This window comes from Bos grunniens, chromosome 25, assembly GCF_055505025.1.
Source record: "Bos grunniens cultivar Pamir isolate PY7600 chromosome 25, Bosgru_T2T1.0, whole genome shotgun sequence".
Lineage (NCBI taxonomy): Eukaryota > Metazoa > Chordata > Mammalia > Artiodactyla > Bovidae > Bos > Bos grunniens.
In genome coordinates, this window is record NC_141189.1 from 7,138,559 (window position 1) to 7,161,918 (window position 23,360).

Below are 23,360 nucleotides of genomic sequence, written 5' to 3' on the forward strand. Positions count from 1 at the left end.
AGACTCTGGGCTTCCACTGCCGGGGGCACAATTCAGTCCCTAAGTGGAGAAGCAAGATCCAGAAAGCCATGCAAGGCAGCCAGAAAGCAAACAGATAAACAAAAAAACCTTGTCACGGCCATTTGTCTGGGAAGAGACTGATTATAAGCTGATTCCCATGGGTTCAGACTTTCTGACTCCCTAGCAACAGGGAAGCACCCCTGGGGGGAGGGGTGGGCAAAGTGGGTCCTCCCGTGAGGGGCACTGGGGGAGTGCGCCCAAGGTGCCAGCCAGTGGAAAGTGGCATCGCTTGAGCTGAAGGGCCTGCAGGGTATGTGGTGAGGGGTCACGGTGGGTTGAGGGTGGGGGCTGCAAGTGGGGGAGTCTCTGGAGGTCTTCAAGGGCAGCTGTGAGATAGCCCACATGGGAACTTAGGTCCTTAGAGGCGACCTGAGTCCACCATGCCTTGACGCACTTGCTTCTCCTCTACCAGGACATGTTGGAGGTAGTGGCTCTGGCTGGGAGAACCTGAGGGGAGAGGAGGCAGGACTAGGGGTGTAAACTTTGTGGATTTAGGGACATTATGAAAATACGTTAATAACAGACATATTAGCTCTAAGGAAGCTATGGTGGGGGTCAGCCTTAGGAGGGGTCCGCCCGTCCCAGCTCCCCAGGTAGAAGCTGAGGGCAATGACGATGAGGAAGGATCCAGAAGTCAGCAAGTGTGTTGCCTCTGTGCCTCCTGCCATGCCTTAGAGATCCCACCCACACAAGCAAAGATCCCTGTTGGCAAGATGCTCATAACTGTAAGGAAAAACATCATGTTGGATCCATTAGCACACTAAGGAGTCATAAAGTGTCTATCTCTGATAAGTGCAGACAGCTGTCAGGCGTGAAGAGGTCAGGCAAGTAGGGCCATTCCAAGGGACTCCAGGTCTGAGGACACCCCACGACTCACTGCCCCCGACTCAAAGAAGGATCTGCTATTTACAAAGACATTTCACAGCATGCAGTCTGTATGACTTTTATTAGGAAGATTGTGAAAGGAAAGGAAGGCAGATAGGAAAGCAAGGGTCAGAGAAGGCGAGTGACTTACCTGGGAACAGTGTGACCAGTAATCATATGACGATCACCATGACCTCACTCATCTGACTCTAGGTTTGTGCTGCCCTTGAGCCCACACTGGAGGCCCTCAGCCCTCTGCAATACCTCCACCCCCTGCATGTATTCTGGGTTCTCGGGGAGGGGTTCAGACATCAGAGCAGACACCAGGGGTGGCATCTGTGGTTTTCTTTGTTTCTCATCTGCTCCCTCCTCTGGGTTCCCCAGTTCCCACCATGAAGACTGATGAGGTCTTGGACAAGTGAACAGTAGGGACAAGGAATGGCAGCCGGAGAAAGTAGAAAAACACTGCAGGGCTGTGCAGGGGAGTCAAGGTGTAGGAATGCCCTGAAGGCGAGGGGCACGTGCCCAGTGGGGAAAGCGTGCTTGTGCGAGAGCATCTTCAGGCAACAGGAGCATTAAAACCAGGTGGAGACACCAGAGAATGTCCAAGGACAGAGCAGGGGTGGGTCACCCTGGTAAGACAGATACATTGAGAACCAACCTGGTTTTGCAGGAAGGGAGACCCCTTCCAGGGCCTGAGAGTGGGCTCCTGTTTATCACTCAGAATTGAATTGCTTGAGGAGACATACGATCTGACAAAGCGAGAGACTTCATTGGGAAGGGGCATCCGGGTGCAGAGCAGTAGGGTAAGGGAACCCAGGAGGACTGCTCTGCCACATGGCTCCCTGGCTTGGGTTTTTTGGTGATGGGATTAGTTTCCAGGCTGTCTTTGGCCAACCATTCTGACTCAGGGTCCTTCCAAGTGGCTCAGCCAAGATGGATGCCAGAGAGAAGGATTCTGAGAGATGATTGGACCTGTGGTGTCTCCTTTTGACCTTTCTCTAATTCTTCTGGCTGGTGGTGGCTTGTTAGTTCCAAGTTCCTTACCAGGACCTCCTGTCATGAAATAACATGCAAATACTTACTATGGTGTATGGCCAGGGTGGGTGGTTTCTGTGAGTGTGCTTCCCCTAGCACTGGCAGGAGGCCTTGAGGGTCCATCTGGGAACCCAATTCCCCTAGAAATGGAAAGGTGTTTCCTCTCAAGGCTGGGCTGTGGAGGCACCAAGATAGATGGTTCTAGAGCCTGCGTGACTCAAGAAGCAAGAGACTCTTTTTGGTGGTTGACAATGGGGTCCAGGCAGGCCTGTTGAGCTTGGGTGAGCATGGAATTTCTAGATGGAGCTTTCCTAGAGGTCTGGGCTCAGGAAGGAGGACAAAGACAGGGACACGGTCTAGATTCTCCATTCTCCATTGCTGCAGGGGCCACAAAGATCCTACGATGAGGACTGGAGTCTGTCCTGTCCTGCGGACTCGAAGTTCCAAAGTGTTCTTAGGAACGGTGGGGGAGGGGAGCTGCTCAGAATGGCAGCGGGGAACAGGAACTGAGTGTCTCTCTTGGAAGGGCTGCCGCGGGGGCCCCAAGTGGTCCAGGGAGTTCTGGAACCTAGAAAGGCCAAAGTGGAAGTGGAAACGTTCGATGTATAAAACTGTGGTGAAGACCAGAATGGATCTGTTCACAATAGCCAAAGGGGTAACCTTTGGAATGTAGGTGATGTAAATTTAGAGTAATTAAAAAGAAGTGACGTTTTATGCGGAGTAATAAACTTACTCATTCTGCAAACACAGGAGGCTTGGCTCTGCCCAGGCAGGTGCTCTGAACCAGACAGGATGAATAAGCCAGTTTATAGTCTTGTTTATTAGACAGAAACACGAGAATTGGGCAGAAAGAACCACAACCTAAGGCTGGTGGTGAGGCTTGGCCTGGAGAGTGGCCGCAAAGAGTTGGACACAACTTAATGACTAAACGACAACAACAGTAATAGATATTCAAACACTTTAGACAATTTCAGAACTGACAAAGCCATACATAGCTATGGACGTAACTGGAATATTGACAACTGAATCTTCTGGGTCTAACAGTTCGGAAAACCACAACTCCTTGTAGCCTGTGCTCAGCTGCTTAGTCCTGTCTGACTCTTCGCAACCCCACAAACTGTAGCCTGACAGGCTCCTCTGTCCATAGGATTTTCCAGGCAAGAATACTGGAATGGGATGCCATTTTCTTCTCCACCCCGTAGCCTGAGTATGACCCTAATGCTCAAAATTGCTGGTGTTCATTGAGGGCCTACTATGTGCTAAACAGTGTTTAAATGATATCTGTTATTTAAATTTCCCAGCAACCCTGGAAAGAAGTACTGTTACTGATTTCCATTTTATACATGGGGAGACTGAGGCATGGAGACATGAACTAAGGAATTGAAGGTTTCCATCCATCAGGTGGAGGAGTCGGGATGGGAACCCACAGAGTCAGGCTCCATAGCCCACTTTCTTTACCACTTGCTCTAAGTGGGGGTGTCTCTGTGTGTGTGTTTCTTGGGGCTGCTGTAACAAATTACCATAAACTTGGTGGTTTCAAACAACAGAAGTGTATTCTCTCATAGTGATGGAGGCCAGAAGTCTGAAACGAGATACCACCAGGGTCCGATCCCTCCAAAGGTTCTCATTGCCTCCTCTGGATTCCGGTGCTTCGTGGCGTTCCTTGGCTGTGTGGCATCACTCTAGTCTCTGCCTGTCTTCTCATGGCCTTCTCCCCTGAATTTGTGTCAAATGCCCCTTACCTTTCTCTTGTAAGGATGCCAGTCATTGGATTTAAGGCCCAACCTAAATCTAGAAGGATCTGATTTTGAGATTCTTCACTTAATTATATCTATAACGACTATATTTCCAAATAAGGTCACACTCAAGCATACAAGTGTTAAGACTTGGACGTATCTTTTATTGTTGTTGTTTAGTGGCTAAGTTGTGTCCAACTCTTTGTGACCCAGTGGACTGCAGCCCACCAGGCTCCTCTGTCCATGGGATTTCCCAGGCAAGAATATTGGAGTGGATTGCCATTTCCTTCTCCAGGGGATCTTCCCAACCCAGGGATTGAACCCACATTTCCTGCATTGGCAAAACACAATTCAACACTCTATACCATGCTTCTGCAGCAATCAGAACAACTGCTGTCTGTTCAAGGAGGCAGTGGGCAGGGGCAGGTGGCACTGGCTGCTGATGCTAGAAAATCAGGAAGCCCATTCATTCCCCACAGATGTGTGCAGGGTGGGGGGGCAGGGACAGAGCCAAGGTGGCCCCAACCCAGTGTCACCTCTGTGGTGACTCTGCCAGGTGGGAATGACTTTACAGAAAAGGAAATGGGCCCAAATCACTGAGGTTGTGAGTGGCAGGGCTGAAAGTACACCCAGGGCTGAGTGACACAGCCTAGTGGTCACCGCACTGCTTCTCTTGGAGAATATTCTAGAATGAGCAGAGTGGTGAAGGCAGGCATCAGTCATCTCCATTTTCTGGAGGAAATGGAAGCTCAGAGAGGTTAACTATATGAGATCCCAGACCTGGTTAGCACTTGCCCTGACAGGTGTGCCCCTCACTCCACACTCCACCCTTCAGGACTGTTCCTATGGGCCTCATTGAGTCACCATAAGCAGAAATGTGTTTTGAAGATATTATAGTAGGAGGGGGCCATCTTATATCAAGGTGGTGGTCTTCAGACTTGTCCCAAGGTGCTTTTGAGGGCTCTTCCTCAAGAATGTCACAGAGTGAAAAACTTGCCTGGCAAACCAGCTGCCTAACTCAAATGATTATCTTTTAAAAAATAATTTAGTTTATTATTATTTTTTTGGCTGAACTGGATCTTCTTCGTGGCGTATGGGCTTAGTTGCCCCGCGGCATGTGGGAGTCTTAGTTTGCAACCAGGCATTGAACCTGAGCCCCCTGCATTGGAAGATGAATTCCTAACCACTGGACCACCAGAGAAGTCCCTAAAATGATTACGTTTTAAAGAAAGAGGCAATAAGAACTGTACACAGGGCAAGAAATTTTATCAAACAAATTTTACTTGTTTGATAGGAGACCTGATGTCTTAGATGGCTAGTGTAACACTAAAATGACATTTTCTAGCAACACAAAAATGACATCAAGATCATTTTTGTTAAGCATTTTGACCACAAGAGTGTGGGGAATCCCAGCTTGGGAATTATTAGTGATTTTGCCTGGGTTCTCCAAGATGTGGGGTACACCTAAGGTTTTATTTTTATAGCATATACCTTTACTGTGTTTAGGAGAAGGCAATGGCACCCCACTCCAGTACTCTTGCCTGGAAAATCCCATGGACGGAAGAGCCTGGTAGGCTGCAGTCCATGGGGTCCCTGAGTCAGACATGACTGAGTGACTTCACTTTCACTTTTCACTTTCATGCATTGGAGGAGGAAATGGAAACCCACTCCAGTGTTCTTGCCTGGAGAATCCCAGGGGCAGGGGAGCCTGGTGGGCTGTCGTCTATGGGGTCGCATAGAGTCAGACACGACTGAAGCGACTTAGCAGCAGTAGCAGTTACTGTGTTTAAATATTATATCAGGAATGCCTATTTATGGTACAACATTCAGAAAATATAGACAGACCAAAGGAGGAAAATCTCCCTTAAGCCTGCCACTCAGATAAACATTGTTAACATTTTAGTTTTTTTCCAAATAACTATTTAGATTTATTCTATGGGCAGTTTCTATTTTAATGACTGATCAATATTCAATTGTATGGAATACCCTAGCCATCTAACCAGTCTCCTATTCTTCTATTCTTAGACAGGCTTTCCCCAAGTTTTCATTATAATAGATAATGATGTAATAAACATTGCTGTAAAGAAATTTTTTTTAACAAAAATCTGCGTCAGGCTCCTTTTCTTCAGGGTTAGTAACTAGAAGAGGAATCATTGAAATGGTATGAGTCAGCCCATGATCCCTAAGGTACATTTTCAAATTATCTTTTAGAAATAAGATACTCAGTAAACGTCCGTTAGCATCTTATTCCCCAACCAATACCAGCTACATCACTTAACATCACAGAGGGGATGCCATGTGATAAGTAAAGATAAATAGTATCTTGCTTTGTTTTGAAAATCTTTGCTTTCTAGTGAAGTTGACCATTTTCTTCTTGTAGGCTTATTGGCCATGTAAATTGTTCCTTTGGAGAACTTCTGTGTTTTTCCTTGGCTCAGCTTCCTAGTGGAACACCCCTGACCCTGGAGGTTGACTCTGGGAAGACTTTGCTCAAGTTCTCTGCCACATCCTTTGGAGATGTTGTGGCCACCAGAATTTTGGGCTGGGAGGGTTCTGAACCACTTCACCAGGGCAGCGCTGTCTAGGGGGCCTACTTCCCTTTTAAAAAATATTTATATTTATGTATTTATTTTATTTGGCTGGGCTGGGTCTCAGTTGCAGCACTTGGGATCTTTAGTTGTGGCATGTGGGATCTAGTTCCCTGACCAAGGATTGAACCTGGGACCCCTGCACTGGAAGCAGGGAATCTTAGCCATTGGACTACCAGAGAAGTTCCCTATGGTGGCTTTTCCTTGTCCCTCCCAGAAATGAGTTAAAGCCTTGCGCACAGAGGGGATTGCTGCTGGGAAGATGAGGGATCCGGCGGAGCCTTTATCTTGAGGGTTTCACTTAGACGTTGCTGTTGTTGTTCAGTCCCATCCAACACTTTGCGACACCGTGGACTGCAGCACCCAAGGCTCCTCTGTCCTTCACTGTTTCCTGGAGTTTGCTCAAATTCATGTCCGCTTAGTCAGTGATGCTATCTAACCATCTCATCCTCTGCTGCTCCCTTCTCCTTTTGACTTCAATCGTTCCCAGCATCAGACTCTTTTCTACTCTGCTCACTTAGATACTGAACAGGAAAGAACAAGGGAGGAGAAAAAGGGTGATTAGGAGGCAGTGGTGTCTTAGAATCTGAAGGAGATGAGAGATTCCAGGAGCAAGGGAAACTGTGAAATGGACAGGGATTGGGGTGCTCAAGCTGGTCGCAGCTGTAGTAGACACGTGAGTGGCAGGAAACTGGAGTAAACGGTGCGGATTCAGGAGTGAAGATAAAAGAAAGCCTGTTCAGAGACTGTGCCAGCGTGTGTCCTGGCCTTCACTGGGGCCCCCAGTGAAGGTGCTGCCGTGGGCTCATCAATCGTCCCCTGCCCTCACCATCCCTTCTCTCCAGGTTCTGCTCCTAACGCACAGTTGTGACCATGGCCTTTTCTGGACACTCTTCACTATTGCTGAGTCAAGTCCAGAGCTGGCTTCACACTCACCTTGACAACCTTCTCTCTGCCTCCTCTGGTCTCTCAACATCCAGCTTCAATCCAAACATGTACTCTGAGCCTCCACACATGCTGTTCCCTAAACTTGAAACCTTTCCTTGTTCTTCTCCTCTTTGCAAACCCCTTCCTTATGCTGAAAGTAAAAGCTACCTTCAGATTGTGCTTGAATTCTATCTTACCAGTTGGGTGAACTTGGAAGATATTTAACCCTTAGAACCTCAATTCAGTTGTGAAACAGGAATAGTCACGTCTTCCTCCTGAGATGACACTAAATAACTTACAAAAAGTATCAGACAGAATTTTCAGTGTTCATTCACTCCTTTATCCAAGACCTCCTCATGGAGCATCTGCTCTGGGTCCAGCTGAATATGGCAGAAATATTTCCTCTGTTATCAGTAAGGAGCAAAGGCAATTACATACACGGTCATTGAATTACAGTGTGATACGACTACTCAGGAATTTGATAGGCAGCCAGTAAATGTCACCTCTCTCCACCTCTACTCATTCTTATGCTTCAGTTAGGGATCATAAATTGCCTTTATATGCTTTCTCATTCTTGACATGTGACAACAAAAATAGTCTACTTTTATAACTTTAAAAGCCCGTTAAAACTTATAATACCTAAGTCCACAAAACCCTTTCTTTTTAAAGAAGGAAGCAAAAAGAGAGCTTGGCTTTTACTTTCATTTTGAAGCCTTCCGAGAAAGGCAGAGGGACAGTTCCCTCCCTCCTCCTCCCCCTCCCCACACCCCGTGTCCCTTAAATGGGCCTTGATGCTCTAGAATTGCACTGGTCGGGGGAGGGCCAGGAGCGTCCTTGAGGGGTGGGGGCCCATTTGTCCACCAGCCTGGGTTTACTCTGAGCCGTGTTACAGTTTGTTTTGGGTTGACTAAAGCCCTCAATGTGTACTCTCTCTTTCTGATCCTTCCTATACCCAAGACTCAAGGATGCCTCCACCTCCACCCTTCGCAGCCTCCCAGCTCAGCACCTTCTCTTTCACTTGGTAGGCAAGTTGTTGTTCAACTGCTCAGTCGTGTCCAACTCTTTGAGACCCGATGGACTGAAGCACACCAGGCTTCCCTGTCTTTCACTATCTCCCAGAGCTTACTCAAACTCATGTCTATTGAGTTGGTGATGCCATCCGACCATCTCATCCTCTGTCATCCCCTTCTCCTCCTGCCTTCACTCTTTCCCAGCATCGGGATCTTTTCTAATGAGTCAGCTCTGTGCAAGAGAACTGGACAAAACAAACATATCTACTGACTTAAAAAGAACCAAGTAATCTTGTCAAGATTTTTACATTAATTAATTTTTTTTCCTTTTTTAAAAAATATACATTTATTTATTTTAATTGGAGGTTAATTACTTTACAATATTGTATTGGTTTTGCCATACATCAACATGAATCCACCACCGGTATACATCTGTTCCCCATCCTGAAACCCCCTCCCTCCTCTCTCCCTGTACCATCCCTCTGGGTCGTCTCAGTGCACCAGCCCCAAGCATCTAGTATCATGCATTTAGAATCCTACAAATCATAGGCATTATGGCACCTTTGATTTGAACTACCTTAATCAATGATTTGATATCACTTTTCCCCTAAAGTTCTGATGGAAGCTCTGCAAAGCCAATGATCCAGAACCATTGGTGTGAATGACATGTCTTCACTAATGGTCCACTCTCATGGCCTCCAGTCCTGGTCCAGCTCCTGGTCTCGCCCTGAGACTGCCTTTTTAAGGACCCTCTGAAAATGGGAGCATCTGGGATGGTAGAGGGTCCTGCTGCCCTGACGGCTTCCACTGTCCCCTCTGCCAGGGGCCAAAGACCACCTTCCTGGGAGATGAGAAACATGCAGCCCCAGGGTATCTGCAGAGGAGTGGGGGACTGATAGGAGGGACGATAGGCCACATTCCCTGACCTCTCTAGGAAGTTTCCTGTACACTATCCTGTGGAATTCCTAATAATCCCTAGATATATGGTGTAACTGTTTCAAAGATCCTTTCCATATTTGATCTTATTCACCTTACAGGCACAGTGAAGAGGAGCCAGGGGTTATAGTTCCACCTTTCATAGGAAAATAGAGTTCCACACATGCAGCCACATGTTCTAAGTGGCCCAGGGAACACAAAAGAAGCCCTCCAGCCCCAGGGTGCAAGCCCAGCTCCCATTATTGGAGAGTTGCAACTCTTTGAGTGGGCTGTGGGACCAGCTGGGGGAGGAAGAGCTTACCTGGGCAGTTGTGATGAACACAGGACAGCCAGGTAGAGGTGGCAGCATTCCAGTAGAGTGGCTAGTCCCTGTGTAAGTGTATCTGGAGAGAGAGGACAGGCGATGAATTGTCCAGGGTAACAGCTCTCCTATTCCTTCGGGGTCAGTAGGAAGTATTGGGGTAGAGGAGGAACCTTAGATGTAAAGGATGGGAAGAGAGACTTGTCTGACTAAGTACTGGCCAGAGGATGGAGGGGATCATGTGGCCTGCAGATCACAAAATGTGAGGGGCAAAAGGAATGTGCAGGGGGCATTTGTGTGAGTACAACTATCCGCTAGAATTTATGCCAGGTACCCAAGGAGACGCACATGTCCCAGGGTGCCCAGGGAGGAATGCACAGGCAATATTGGGCAAAAGTAGACATATATACTTGAAGTGGAGGCATTCTCAGTTCAAGTGTTTGCAGATGACACTATGGATTGAGAAAAATGGTATATACGTATATATGTGTGTGTGTGTGTATATATGTATGTGTGAGTATATATATATAGGCTTCCCTAGTGGCTCAGCAGTAAAGAATCTGCTGCAGTGCAGGAGTTGCAGGAGATGCAGTTTCCATCCCTGGATCAGGAGGGGGACATGGCAACCTGCTTCAGTATTCTTGCTGGGAAAATCCCTAGGACAGAGGAGCCTGGCAGGCCATAGTACATAGGGTCACATAGGGTCAAACACGGCTGAAGTCATTGAGCATGCATACATGTATATATATGTGTGTGTATATATATGTACAAACATGCAGATTTGTCAAAATCCACAGCCACAGCCATAACTAACAATTCAAGTCATAAATCACAATCAACTCTCAGAACATTAGCTAGTGATATTAATATCTTGCTCTATAAAAATTTCTATATTTAACAGAAGATACCAAATTTCAAGATTACCATTGGTAAATTGTCCAAATCTACAGATGCCCTAACACTTCCTAAACCCTTGGAAAGGAAAGCCATGCTTCAGTGTAACAGACTGACCAGCTATGTCCCGGGCATCCTGGGACAGACTGCCACTAAATGCAATAACAAAATCATAGACCATAGTAATGTCATCTCTGAGTTTTCCCAACTCACGCTTAAGATGTAGTTTTCTCTACAAGTATCTTAACCAAAAATGCCCCATCAAGTCCTGGTGACACCTACATATCTAGGGTGATGGACCATCAGCCATATTTACTAGAAGGCAATTCGTTTTTCCTAAAACAATCTAAGAATTTTCAAGTCTCAGTTCCATCTGCCTCCTTAAATACCACTGATAATATAAAAGCTTCAGTATATTCTGGTCCTGGTGAATCAAGCACCGCTCAAGACTCTAGACAAACAGCAACAACATTTAATAAAGACACTCTCTACACACATTTCATATTTGTTCAAAATAATAATTCTTTGAAACTGCATACATCAAAGATGAAAGAACTGCATCCCTTTCAAGTCCTGACAAACTACAACTTCTTTTATTTCAGGGATGACAACAACAGATTACACAAAAAATTCTGCTAACACCACAGTCTCTGAAAACTCCGTCACCACTTCTGGTCCATTTGAATCTTCAGTCTCTTCTGCAAGTTCCATCACCGCCATACTGGGGAGTACCAGCACCACTTCTGGTTTGTCTGAATCCAAACTCTCCTCTGTGGGATCGCACACCACAGTCCTTGGGACCTTTACCAGCACACCTGGTCAGTCTGAATCCACAGTGTCTTCTGAGGGTGCCAAAACAACAGCCCAACTGAGCTCCGCCACATTTGCTCAATCTAAAACCACCAACTCTTTTGCTAGTTCCCATATCACATCTGGTCAGTCTGAATCCACAATCTCATCTGAGGCTTCCCCCACCACAGTCCCTGGGAGCTCCACCACCACATCAGCTCCATCAGAATCCATTGTGTCATCTGAGGGTTTCCAAACCACAGTCCTACTGAGCTCCACCACCCCATTTAATCAGTCTGAAACCACAGTCTCTTTTGAGAGTTCCCACACCACATCTGGACAGTCTGAATCCACAGTCTCTTCTGAGGTTTTCCTCACCACAGTACTTGGTAGTTCCCCAACTACTTCTGGTTGGTCTGAATCCATAGTCTCTTCTGTGGGTATCCCCACCACATCTAGTGAGTCAGAATCCACAGTCTCTTCTGAGGATTCACATAGCACAGTTCCTGGGAGTATACTCACCACATCTGGTCAATCTGAATCCACAGTCTTTTCTGAGGGATCTTCCACCACAGTCCCTGGTAGCTACTCAGGTCCACCTAAATCCACAGTGTCTGCTGAGAGTTCCCACACCATATCTGCTCAGTCTGAATCCACAATCTCTTCTGAGTCTTCCCCCACTACAGTCCCTGGAAGTTTTATCACCACATCTGGTCAGTCTGAATCCACAGTCTCTACCGAGGGATCCCCCACTGCAGACCCTTGGAGCTCCACCACCACATCAGATCTGTCAGAATCCACAGTGTCTTCTGAGGGTTCCCAAACCACAGTCCTACTGAGCTCCACCACCACATTTAATGAGTTTGAATCCACAGTGTCTACTGAGAGTTCCCATACCACATCAGGTCAGTCTGAATACACAGTCTCTTCTGAGGCATCACCCACTACAGGCCCTGGGAGCTCTACCACCACATCAGTTCTGTCAGAATCCACAGTGTCTTCTAAGAGTTCCCACACCACATCTGGTCGGTCTGAATATACAGACCCTTCAGAGGCTTCTCCCACCACAGACCCTGGGAGTTTTATCACCACATCTGGTCAGTCTGAACCAACAGTCTCTTTCGAGGCTTCTCCCACCACAGTCCCTGGAAGCTCCATCACCACATCAGTTATGTCAGAATCTACAGTGTCTTCTGAGGGTTTCCACACCACAGTCCTACTGAGCTCCACCACCACATTTGATCAGACTGAATCCACAGTCTCTTCTGAGGGATCCTCCACTGCAGTCCTTGGGAGCTCAACCACCACATCAGTTCTGTCAGAATCCACAGTGTCTTCTGAGAGTTCCCACACCACATATGGTCAGTCTGAATCCACAGTCTCCTCTGACGGTTCCCAAACAACAGTACTACTGAGCTCCACCACCACATTTGATCAGTCTGAACCCACAGTCTCTTATGAGAGTTTCCACACCACATCTGGTCAGTCTGAATCCACAGTCTCTACTGAGGCTTCTCCCACCACAGTCCCTGGGAGTTTTATCACCACAACTGGTCAGTCTGAACCCACAGTCTCCTCTGAGACTTCTCCCACCAGAGTCCCTGGAAGCTCCATCACCACATCAGGTCTCTCAGAATCCACAGTGTCTTCTGAGGCTTCGCAAACCACAGTCCTACTCAGCTCCACAACCACATTTGATCAGTCTGAATCCGCAGTCTCTTCTGAGAGTTCTACCACCAGAATCCCTGGGAGCTCCACCACCACATTAGTCCTGTCAGAATCCACAGTGTCTTCTGAGAGTTTCCACACCACATCTGGTCAGTCTGAATCCACAGCCTCTTCTGAGGTTTCTCCCACCACAGTCCCTGGGAGTTTTATCACCACTTCTGGTCAATCTGAACCCTCAGTTTCTTCTGAGACTTCTCCCACCACAGTCCCTGGAAGCTCCATCACCACATCAGGTCTCTCGGAATCCACAGTGTCTTCTGAGGCTTCCCAAACCACAGTCCTACTCAGCTCCACAACCACATTTGATCAGTCTGAATCCACAGTCTCTTCTGAGAGTTCCCACACCACATCTGGTCAGTCTGAATCCACAGCCTCTTCTAAGGTTTCTCCCACCACAGTCCCTGGGAGTTTTATCACCACATCTGGTCAATCTGAACCCACAGTCTCTTCTGAGACTTCTCCCACCACAGTCCCTGGAAGCTCCATCACCACATCAGGTCTCTTGGAATCCACAGTGTCTTCTGAGGCTACCCAAACCACAGTCCTACTGAGCTCCACAACCACATTTGATCAGTCTGAATCCACAGTCTCTTCTGAGAGTTCCTACACCACATCTGGTCAGTCTGATTCCACAGTTTCTTCTGAGAATTCTACCACCAAAATCCCTGGGAGCTCCACCACCACAATGGTCCTGTCAGAATCCACAGTCTCTTCTGAGAGTTCCTACACCACATCTGGTCAGTCTGATTCCACAGTCTCTTCTGAGGGATCTCCCACCACAGTCATTGGGAGCTTTATCACCACATCTGATCAGTCTGAATCCACAGTTTCTTCTGATAGTTCTACCACCACAATCCCTGGGAGCTTCACCACATCAGTCCTTTCAGAATCCACAGTGTCTTCTGAGAGCTCCCAAACCACATCTGGTCAGTCTGAACCCACAGTCTCTTCTGAGAGTTCCCACACCACATCTGGTCAGTCTGAATCCACAGCCTCTTCTGAGGTTTCTCCCACCACAGTCCCTGGGAGTTTTATCACCACAACTGGTCAATCTGAACCCACAGTCTCTTCTGAGACTTCTCCCACCACAGTCCCTGGAAGCTCCATCACCACATCAGGTCTCTTGGAATCCACAGTGTCTTCTGAGGCTTCCCAAACCACAGTCCTACTGAGCTCCACAACCACATCTAGTCAGTCTGAATCCACAGTCTCTTCTGAGAGTTCCTACACCACATCTGGTCAGTCTGATTCCACAGTCTCTTCTGAGGGATCTCCCACCACAGTCATTGGGAGCTTTATCACCACATCTGATCAGTCTGAATCCACAGTTTCTTCTGATAGTTCTACCACCACAATCCCTGGGAGCTTCACCACTACATCAGTCCTTTCAGAATCCACAGTGTCTTCTGAGAGCTCCCAAACCACATCTGGTCAGTCTGAACCCACAGTCTCTTCTGAGAGTTCCCACACCACATCTGGTCAGTCTGAATCCACAGCCTCTTCTGAGGTTTCTCCCACCACAGTCCCTGGGAGTTTTATCACTACATCTGGTCAATCTGAACCCACAGTCTCTTCTGAGACTTCTCCCACCACAGTCCCTGGAAGCTCCATCACCACATCAGGTCTCTTGGAATCCACAGTGTCTTCTGAGACTTCCCAAACCACAGTCCTACTCAGCTCCACCACCACATTTGATCAGTCTGAATCCACAGTCTCTTCTGAGAGTTCCCACACCACATCTGGTCAGTCTGAATCCACAGCCTCTTCTGAGGTTTCTCCCACCACAGTCCCTGGGAGTTTTATCACCACATCTGGTCAATCTGAACCCACAGTCTCTTCTGAAACTTCTCCCACCACAGTCCCTGGAAGCTTCATCACCACATCAGGTCTCTCGGAATCCACAGTGTCTTCTGAGGGTTCCCAAACCACAGTCCTACTCAGCTCCACAACCACATTTGATCAGTCTGAATCCACAGTCTCTTCTGAGAGTTCCTATACCACATCTGGTCAGTCTGATTCCACAGTCTCTTCTGAGGGATCTCCCAGCACAGTCATTGGGAGCTTTATCACCACATCTGATCAGTCTGAATCCACAGTTTCTTCTGATAGTTCTACCACCACAATCCCTGGGAGCTTCACCACATCAGTCCTTTCAGAATCCACAGTGTCTTCTGAGAGCTCCCAAACCACATCTGGTCAGTCTGAACCCACAGTCTCTTCTGAGAGTTCCCACACCACATCTGGTCAGTCTGAATCCACAGCCTCTTCTGAGGTTTCTCCCACCACAGTCCCTGGGAGTTTTATCACCACAACTGGTCAATCTGAACCCACAGTCTCTTCTGAGACTTCTCCCACCACAGTCCCTGGAAGCTCCATCACCACATCAGGTCTCTTGGAATCCACAGTGTCTTCTGAGGCTTCCCAAACCACAGTCCTACTGAGCTCCACAACCACATCTAGTCAGTCTGAATCCACAGTCTCTTCTGAGAGTTCCTACACCACATCTGGTCAGTCTGATTCCACAGTCTCTTCTGAGGGATCTCCCACCACAGTCATTGGGAGCTTTATCACCACATCTGATCAGTCTGAATCCACAGTTTCTTCTGATAGTTCTACCACCACAATCCCTGGGAGCTTCACCACTACATCAGTCCTTTCAGAATCCACAGTGTCTTCTGAGAGCTCCCAAACCACATCTGGTCAGTCTGAACCCACAGTCTCTTCTGAGAGTTCCCACACCACATCTGGTCAGTCTGAATCCACAGCCTCTTCTGAGGTTTCTCCCACCACAGTCCCTGGGAGTTTTATCACTACATCTGGTCAATCTGAACCCACAGTCTCTTCTGAGACTTCTCCCACCACAGTCCCTGGAAGCTCCATCACCACATCAGGTCTCTTGGAATCCACAGTGTCTTCTGAGACTTCCCAAACCACAGTCCTACTCAGCTCCACCACCACATTTGATCAGTCTGAATCCACAGTCTCTTCTGAGAGTTCCCACACCACATCTGGTCAGTCTGAATCCACAGCCTCTTCTGAGGTTTCTCCCACCACAGTCCCTGGGAGTTTTATCACCACATCTGGTCAATCTGAACCCACAGTCTCTTCTGAAACTTCTCCCACCACAGTCCCTGGAAGCTTCATCACCACATCAGGTCTCTCGGAATCCACAGTGTCTTCTGAGGGTTCCCAAACCACAGTCCTACTCAGCTCCACAACCACATTTGATCAGTCTGAATCCACAGTCTCTTCTGAGAGTTCCTATACCACATCTGGTCAGTCTGATTCCACAGTCTCTTCTGAGGGATCTCCCAGCACAGTCATTGGGAGCTTTATCACCACATCTGATCAGTCTGAATCCACAGTTTCTTCTGATAGTTCTACCACCACAATCCCTGGGAGCTTCACCACATCAGTCCTTTCAGAATCCACAGTGTCTTCTGAGAGTTCCCACACCACATCTGGTCAGTCTGAATCCACAGCCTCTTCTGAGGTTTCTCCCACCACAGTCCCTGGGAGTTTTATCACCACAACTGGTCAATCTGAACCCACAGTCTCTTCTGAGACTTCTCCCACCACAGTCCCTGGAAGCTCCATCACCACATCAGGTCTCTTGGAATCCACAGTGTCTTCTGAGGCTTCCCAAACCACAGTCCTACTGAGCTCCACAACCACATCTGGTCAGTCTGAATCCACAGTCTCTTCTGAGAGTTCCTACACCACATCTGGTCAGTCTGATTCCACAGTCTCTTCTGAGGGATCTCCCACCACAGTCATTGGGAGCTTTATCACCACATCTGATCAGTCTGAATCCACAGTTTCTTCTGATAGTTCTACCACCACAATCCCTGGGAGCTTCACCACTACATCAGTCCTTTCAGAATCCACAGTGTCTTCTGAGAGCTCCCAAACCACATCTGGTCAGTCTGAACCCACAGTCTCTTCTGAGAGTTCCCACACCACATCTGGTCAGTCTGAATCCACAGCCTCTTCTGAGGTTTCTCCCACCACAGTCCCTGGGAGTTTTATCACTACATCTGGTCAATCTGAACCCACAGTCTCTTCTGAGACTTCTCCCACCACACTCCCTGGAAACTCCATCACCACATCAGGTCTCTCGGAATCCACAGTGTCCTCTGAGGCTTCCCAAACCACAGTCCTACTCAGCTCCACCACCACATTTGATCAGTCTGAATCCACAGTCTCTTCTGAGAGTTCCCACACCACATCTGGTCAGTCTGAATCCACAGCCTCTTCTGAGGTTTCTCCCACCACAGTCCCTGGGAGTTTTATCACCACATCTGGTCAATCTGAACCCACAGTCTCTTCTGAGACTTCTCCCACCACAGTCCCTCGAAGCTCCATCACCACATCAGGTCTCTTGGAATCCACAGTGTCTTCTGAGGCTTCCCAAACCACAGTCCTACTGAGCTTCACAACCACATCTGGTCAGTCTGAATCCACAGTCTCTTCTGAGAGTTCCTACACCACATCTGGTCAGTCTGATTCCACAGTTTCTTCTGAGAGTTCTACCACCACAATCCCTGGGAGCTCCACCACCACATTAGTCCTGTCAGAATCCACAGTGTCTTCTGAGAGTTCCCACACCACATCTGGTCAGTCTGAATCCACAGCCTCTTCTGAGGTTTCTCCCACCACAGTCCCTGGGAGTTTTATCACCACATCTGGTCAATCTGAACCCACAGTCTCTTCTGAAACTTCTCCCACCACAGTCCCTGGAAACTTCATCACCACATCAGGTCTCTCGGCATCCACAGTGTCTTCTGAGGGTTCCCAAACCACAGTCCTACTCAGCTCCACAACCACATTTGATCAGTCTGAATCCACAGTCTCTTCTGAGAGTTCCTACACCACATCTGGTCAGTCTGATTCCACAGTCTCTTCTGAGGGATCTCCCACCACAGTCATTGGGAGCTTTATCACCACATCTGATCAGTCTGAATCCACAGTTTCTTCTGATAGTTCTACCACCACAATCCCTGGGAGCTTCACCACTACATCAGTCCTTTCAGAATCCACAGTGTCTTCTGAGAGTTCCCAAACCACATCTGGTCAGTCTGAATCCACAGTCTCTTCTGAGACTTCTCCCACCTCGGTTCCTGTAAGTTCCATCACCACATCAGGTCTCTCAGAATCCACAGTGTCTTCTGAGGCTTCCCAAACCACAGTCCTTCTCAGCTCCACAACCACACTTGATCAGTCTGTATCCACAGTCTCTTCCGAGAGTTCCTACACCACATCTGGTCAGTCTGATCCCACAGTTTCTTCTGAGAGTTCTACCACCACAATCCCTGGGAGCTCCACCACCACATCAGTCCTGTTAGAATCCACAGTGTCTTCTGAGAGTTTCCACACCACATCTGGTCAGTCTCAACCCACAGTCTCTTCTGAGACTTCTCCCACCACAGTCCCTGGAAGCTCCATCACCACATCAGGTCTCTCGGAACCCACAGTGTCTTCTGAGGCTTCCCAAACCACAGTCCTACTCAGCTCCACCACCACATTTGATCAGTCTGAACCCACATTCTCTTCTGAGAGCTCCCACACCACATCTGGTCAGTCTGAATCCACAGTCTCTTCTAAGGGATCAACCACCACAGTCGCTGGGAGCTTTATCACCACATCTGGTCTGTCTGAATCCATGGTTTCTTCTGAGAGTTCCCCCACCACAACTCTTGGTAGCTCCAGTAGCACATCAATTCTGTCAGCATCCACCATCTTTTCTGATAGTTCCCACACCATATCTGGTCAGTCTGGATCCACAGTCTCTTCTGAGACTTCTCCCACCACAGTCCCTGGAAGCTCCACCACCACATCAGGTCTGTCAGAATCCACAATGTCTTCTGAGGGTTCCTACACCACATCTGGTCAGTCTGAATCCTCAGTGTCTTCTGCAGGTTCCCACACCACAGTACCTGGGAGCTCTCCCACTACTGGTCTGTCTGAATCCACAGTGTCTTCTGATGGTTCCCATACCACAATTCCCTTATCCTCCCCAACCACTTCTGGTCTGTCTGAATTCACCATGTCTTCTGAGGGTTCCCTCACCACACGTCCTGGGAGTTTTGCCACTACTTCTGGGTGGTCTGCATCTAGTGTTTCTTCTGAGAGTTCCCACACAGGAGTTGCTGAGAGCTCTACAGCCCCATCTAGCACTGGAGAGACATTTTCCAGCTCGTCTGGTTCAGTACAGTCTACCACTTTTGTCACTCAGAAATCCACAGATCACAACACCATATCTGATTTTTCTCAAGTCACGGACTTACCTACATCGACAATTTCTCAAGAGGATGGAAGTCCTGTGTCCACTTCAAGTCCAGCTGAATCCATTACCTCCTCCACTGGTGATGAAGAAAGGACCACGTATCCTACTCCTGAAGCCACTGTGTCCACAATAGTCTCAGCACCATCAACAGATACAGTCTCCTCTTACACCTCAACATTTTATATACCTTCAAACTCTGAGGGACTTTCTACCACTACCTCCAGGACTGGACTCAGTACAACAACAATTACTGAAATGTCCTCTGTCCTTTCAACCATTTCCAAATCTTCTATGTCAACTTCCTATCCCAGCCACAGTAGTAGCCTAGCTTCCTCTTCTATTCCCACCCTGCTGTCTACCACCCCCTCTGTCTCCACACAGACAATCACAGGCCTCACAGAGGAACTCACTCTTGCTACTTCCACCCCTGATTCATCAAAACCTACAGGCACCTTGAACAGCACTGTTACTGTAGGGAATGAAATTTCTGCTTCGACATCAAGGCCTGGAGAATCCTTAACCACTTCCGTTGGTGATGGACACATGACCACATCTTCTTCTCTGGGATCCACTCTCTACACCAGCTCCTCAGACGGGTCCATGCCATCATTCTCTACCCATTCTTTGCACAGTACAAACAGTGCAAGTCCTTCCCCGTCAAGCCCCAGTGAGATCTCCACCCACACTGTGGTCTCACAACATACCACCACAACTGCCAAAGAGTCGACTTCTGGCTTTTCTTCTCCTGTGTCCTCCACTTCACCTGGCTCCACTGGTACTCCAGTCCCTGGATTCAGTACCACTTCAACCCTGCATCCCCCATTCACTAGGACACAGACAACTGTGAGGACAACCCACTCTTCAACTATGACACCATGTAAGTCTACTTGTATGTCACTCTAAGGGCTCTTCCTGCTCATCGCCCTTATCAGCTAATCAGTTTTGTCCTCCTTGTGATCTTGTTCCACACTTCCAGTATCATCTTGTTGCCAGTATACATCATCCAAGTGGATGGTGTGCCTGTCTTTTGAGTTGTAGGACTCTTGATTTCTTTGAGTGTCCTCTTTCATCTCTTGCTTCCTTCCATTCTGTTGTTCCTTCTCCTTTCCCCACTATCTCCTGGGGATTGAAATGGTGGCAGAGGGCTCTCAGTTACAGCATGATTATCTAGTCCCATTTCCATCTTTCAGTGCAATGTCTGAATGATGGGACTTGGAACGAGAGTTGATGTTTTGTGTCTTGGGCTTCCATGGTAACCTCTGGAATGTTCTACCTCTTTGCAGGGCAGTGCTACAATGGAGGCATTTGGAACGGAAAAGAATGTATCTGTGCCCAAGGCTACCTTGGTTACCAGTGTAAATCCCTCAAGGAATACTTCTCCATAGGTAAAGACCTTTTTTGAGACTTGTAGATCATTTCCACATCCCTTAACCATTCAAAATAGGAGGGCAGCACTGGAAGATTCATTTGCTACCATTGCCTAATTGTGCAGGTAGAGAAGAAAATGTGACTTTCACGCAGGCCAAAATGCAGGTAGAGCATGGATTTCCTGCATCCCACTTCTGAGCCCTTTTCACTAGTTAACTTGCCTCTCTCATCTGAATGATCATCTGGTGCCCTCCAGTCAGGTCTCACTGAATCAAGATTCTGACTAGTAGCTCCTCCTGGTATTCAGAGATAAGGGGCAAATGTTTCAGCTACTCCTACCTGCCTTTTGAGTTTCTGTCTGCCTCCCTACACACTTTCTCCTCTCCCATAAAGCCAACAAATGAAGAATTAGCTATTCCTGGAAGGCATTACTGTGAGGTTGCTGTCTCATGCATAATATGCCCTGTTTCCATAGAGACTCCCCAGAAAATCAACGCCACTGTAGACCTGAAAGTGAAAGTGACTAACAGGAATTTCACAGATGACCTAAAGGACAACTCCTCTGCTGCATACAAGAACTTCGTTCAAGTATTCAAGAGTCGGGTAAGAGGAGAGGAAGCCTAGATTCCCTGATGTGAATCCTGGAAGAGGGGACATCCCTATGCACCCCCTTCCTTCTTTCCTATGGGCAGATGGCATCACCGACTCAATGGACATGGGTTTGGGTGGACTCTAGGAGTTGGTGATGGACAGGGAGGCCTGGTGTGCTGCAGTTCATGGGGTCGCAAAGAGTCGGACGCGACTGAGTTGACTGAACTGAATACAGGGACTCCTTGGGGAAAGGAGGTTCTGAGGGACTTCCCCCAGCACAGAGAACAGGGACTGCTGCACATTCCAGGCTTCTAAGAACTCAGCTGTCTTGTTTCTTTCAGATGGATGAAGTTTACAGGGGCAACAACTTTCCCCAATACAGAGGCGTGAATGTCAAAAGACTGCTGTGAGTATGGGAGTGGGAAGGTTTATAGACTGTGGGAAGCTCTTCTCTCTTGTCTGCTCTCCTGCCTCCTCCTATCATAAATGGTTAGAGTACCAGTACCTGGCTGGGTCAAAAAAAGCAACACCTGAGGGCTCTGAGACCATGCATTCATTCATTCAGCATTCATCCATTTATCAAGTTAATATTGGAAGTCTACCCTGTGCTAGGTGCTGGGAACATTGGGTTCTGCTCTTCATGGTGCTTAGAAGGGCAGAGCACAGGTAGCTAGCTAGAGTTATGGTAGCTAGAGTTATGGTAGTTATGATAACTCAGTTACTGAGGTTAGACTTATAAGAGACACACGAGGTACAGAGGGAGAGGTCCTGAATGCAGGGTCAGTGAGACTGAGGGAAATCTTCCTGGAGGAAGATACAGCTAAGCTGAGGCTTGAAGGATGAGGAATGGGCCGACTAGAGGCAAGGGAGTGGGAGAGTGTTACAAGAGGAAATCCATGATGTGCCTACAGGTAAGAGAAAGGAGCTCAGATTCTAAGAACACAAAGCACATTTGGCTTCTTAAAGACAAAGGGGCTGTGGTGGGAGAGGAGGTTGGAAAAGTGACACATGCTCATTTACATGTGAAGCATCATCTGCCCATGTGGCAGAGTAAATGCTTTGCACTGCAGACCATGAGATCTGTTTGCAGGGTTGAGAATGGATGGACAGAGGAGGGAGACAATAGTAGCCTAGGCCTTAATGAAGAAGGAAAGTAGTCCAGTGTTAAAGGTCTTTAAGAGGCAGGACCAGCAGATCACTGGATTTTGATGGGTGTTTGAAGAAAAGGAGGACTGACACCAGATTTCTGGGCTTCTGGGAGTGTGGGTTGCCCTTGGCTGAGATGAGGAGCATAAGAAGGAGCAGGACAATAGAAGAAGATGATGAGTTTGACATGGGCCTTGTTAAGCCTCAAGTGTCTGGGGCCCAGCCATGTCAAGTGATGGAGCAGCTGGTGGTCAAATGTATGATAGTAAGGGTCTATAGCAGAGACATCAGCATTGATGTCCCCAGACAGGCATCACTGGAAGCTCGGGGAGTAGACCAGATGGCTGGGGCAATTGTCACAGCATGGAAGTGAAGCTGTCCCTGGACAGAAGCATGGGAAGCATCCATATTTAACGGATGGGCAGGAGAAGCAGAGCTCCCAGAGGAGGATGGGAAGAAGCAGACAGAAGGGTGAGGAGGGAGCCTGGGGCATGTCAGTTACCAACATATCAAGAACCCGTGGTGTTCCATAACCCAGCATCCTCCACCCACACCCAGCCTCAGAGCCATGGTCTCTGTCTCCATTCTGACCCAGGATTTTATTGGGTTAGGTCCTCCTGGGTCCTGCTTCCGACTTCTTTGCCACAAGGACTGTGGGCAGTGATGGACCTTGTCTCGGGAGCTCTCTGCTCAGAGCATTGCCGACCATCTAACAAGAAGCTTCTGGGTTGGAATCCAACATTTCTAAAGTGCCCTCATGTTTCTTCATATCTAAAAGTTTACTTATTTGGTTTTCAAAATGCAATCCATTAGCTTCTGTCTTAAATGTTTACATTTAAAATATGTTCATTGTGGTGAAATACCCATAACATAAAATCTGTCATTAGCCACTGAATTCACCATGTTAAGTATATGGTTTAGCAGCATTAAGTAAATTCACATTGTTGTACAACCACCACCACTGTCCATCTCTAGAACTTTTTAATTTTTTTTTTGGCTGCACTGGGTCTTCATTGCTGTGGGGGACTCTCTCTAGTTGAGGCAAGCAGGGTCTGCTGTCTCATCGTGACACATGTGCTTCTCATCGCATGACTTCTC

General features: G+C 47.8%; 1 protein-coding gene across 1 annotated transcript in view; it reads left to right on the forward strand.

The window, feature by feature from the left end:
* LOC147344901 (uncharacterized) overlaps positions 1–23,360 on the forward strand; it is a 29,758-nt gene that overhangs the window by 795 nt on the left and 5,603 nt on the right. The window contains exons 2-5 of the mRNA XM_086374282.1: positions 10,957–20,034; positions 20,441–20,542; positions 21,001–21,128; positions 21,458–21,522. Of these exons, the coding sequence (XP_086230408.1) occupies positions 10,957–20,034; positions 20,441–20,542; positions 21,001–21,128; positions 21,458–21,522 (9,373 nt within the window). The remainder of the gene's footprint in view (positions 1–10,956; positions 20,035–20,440; positions 20,543–21,000; positions 21,129–21,457; positions 21,523–23,360) is intronic.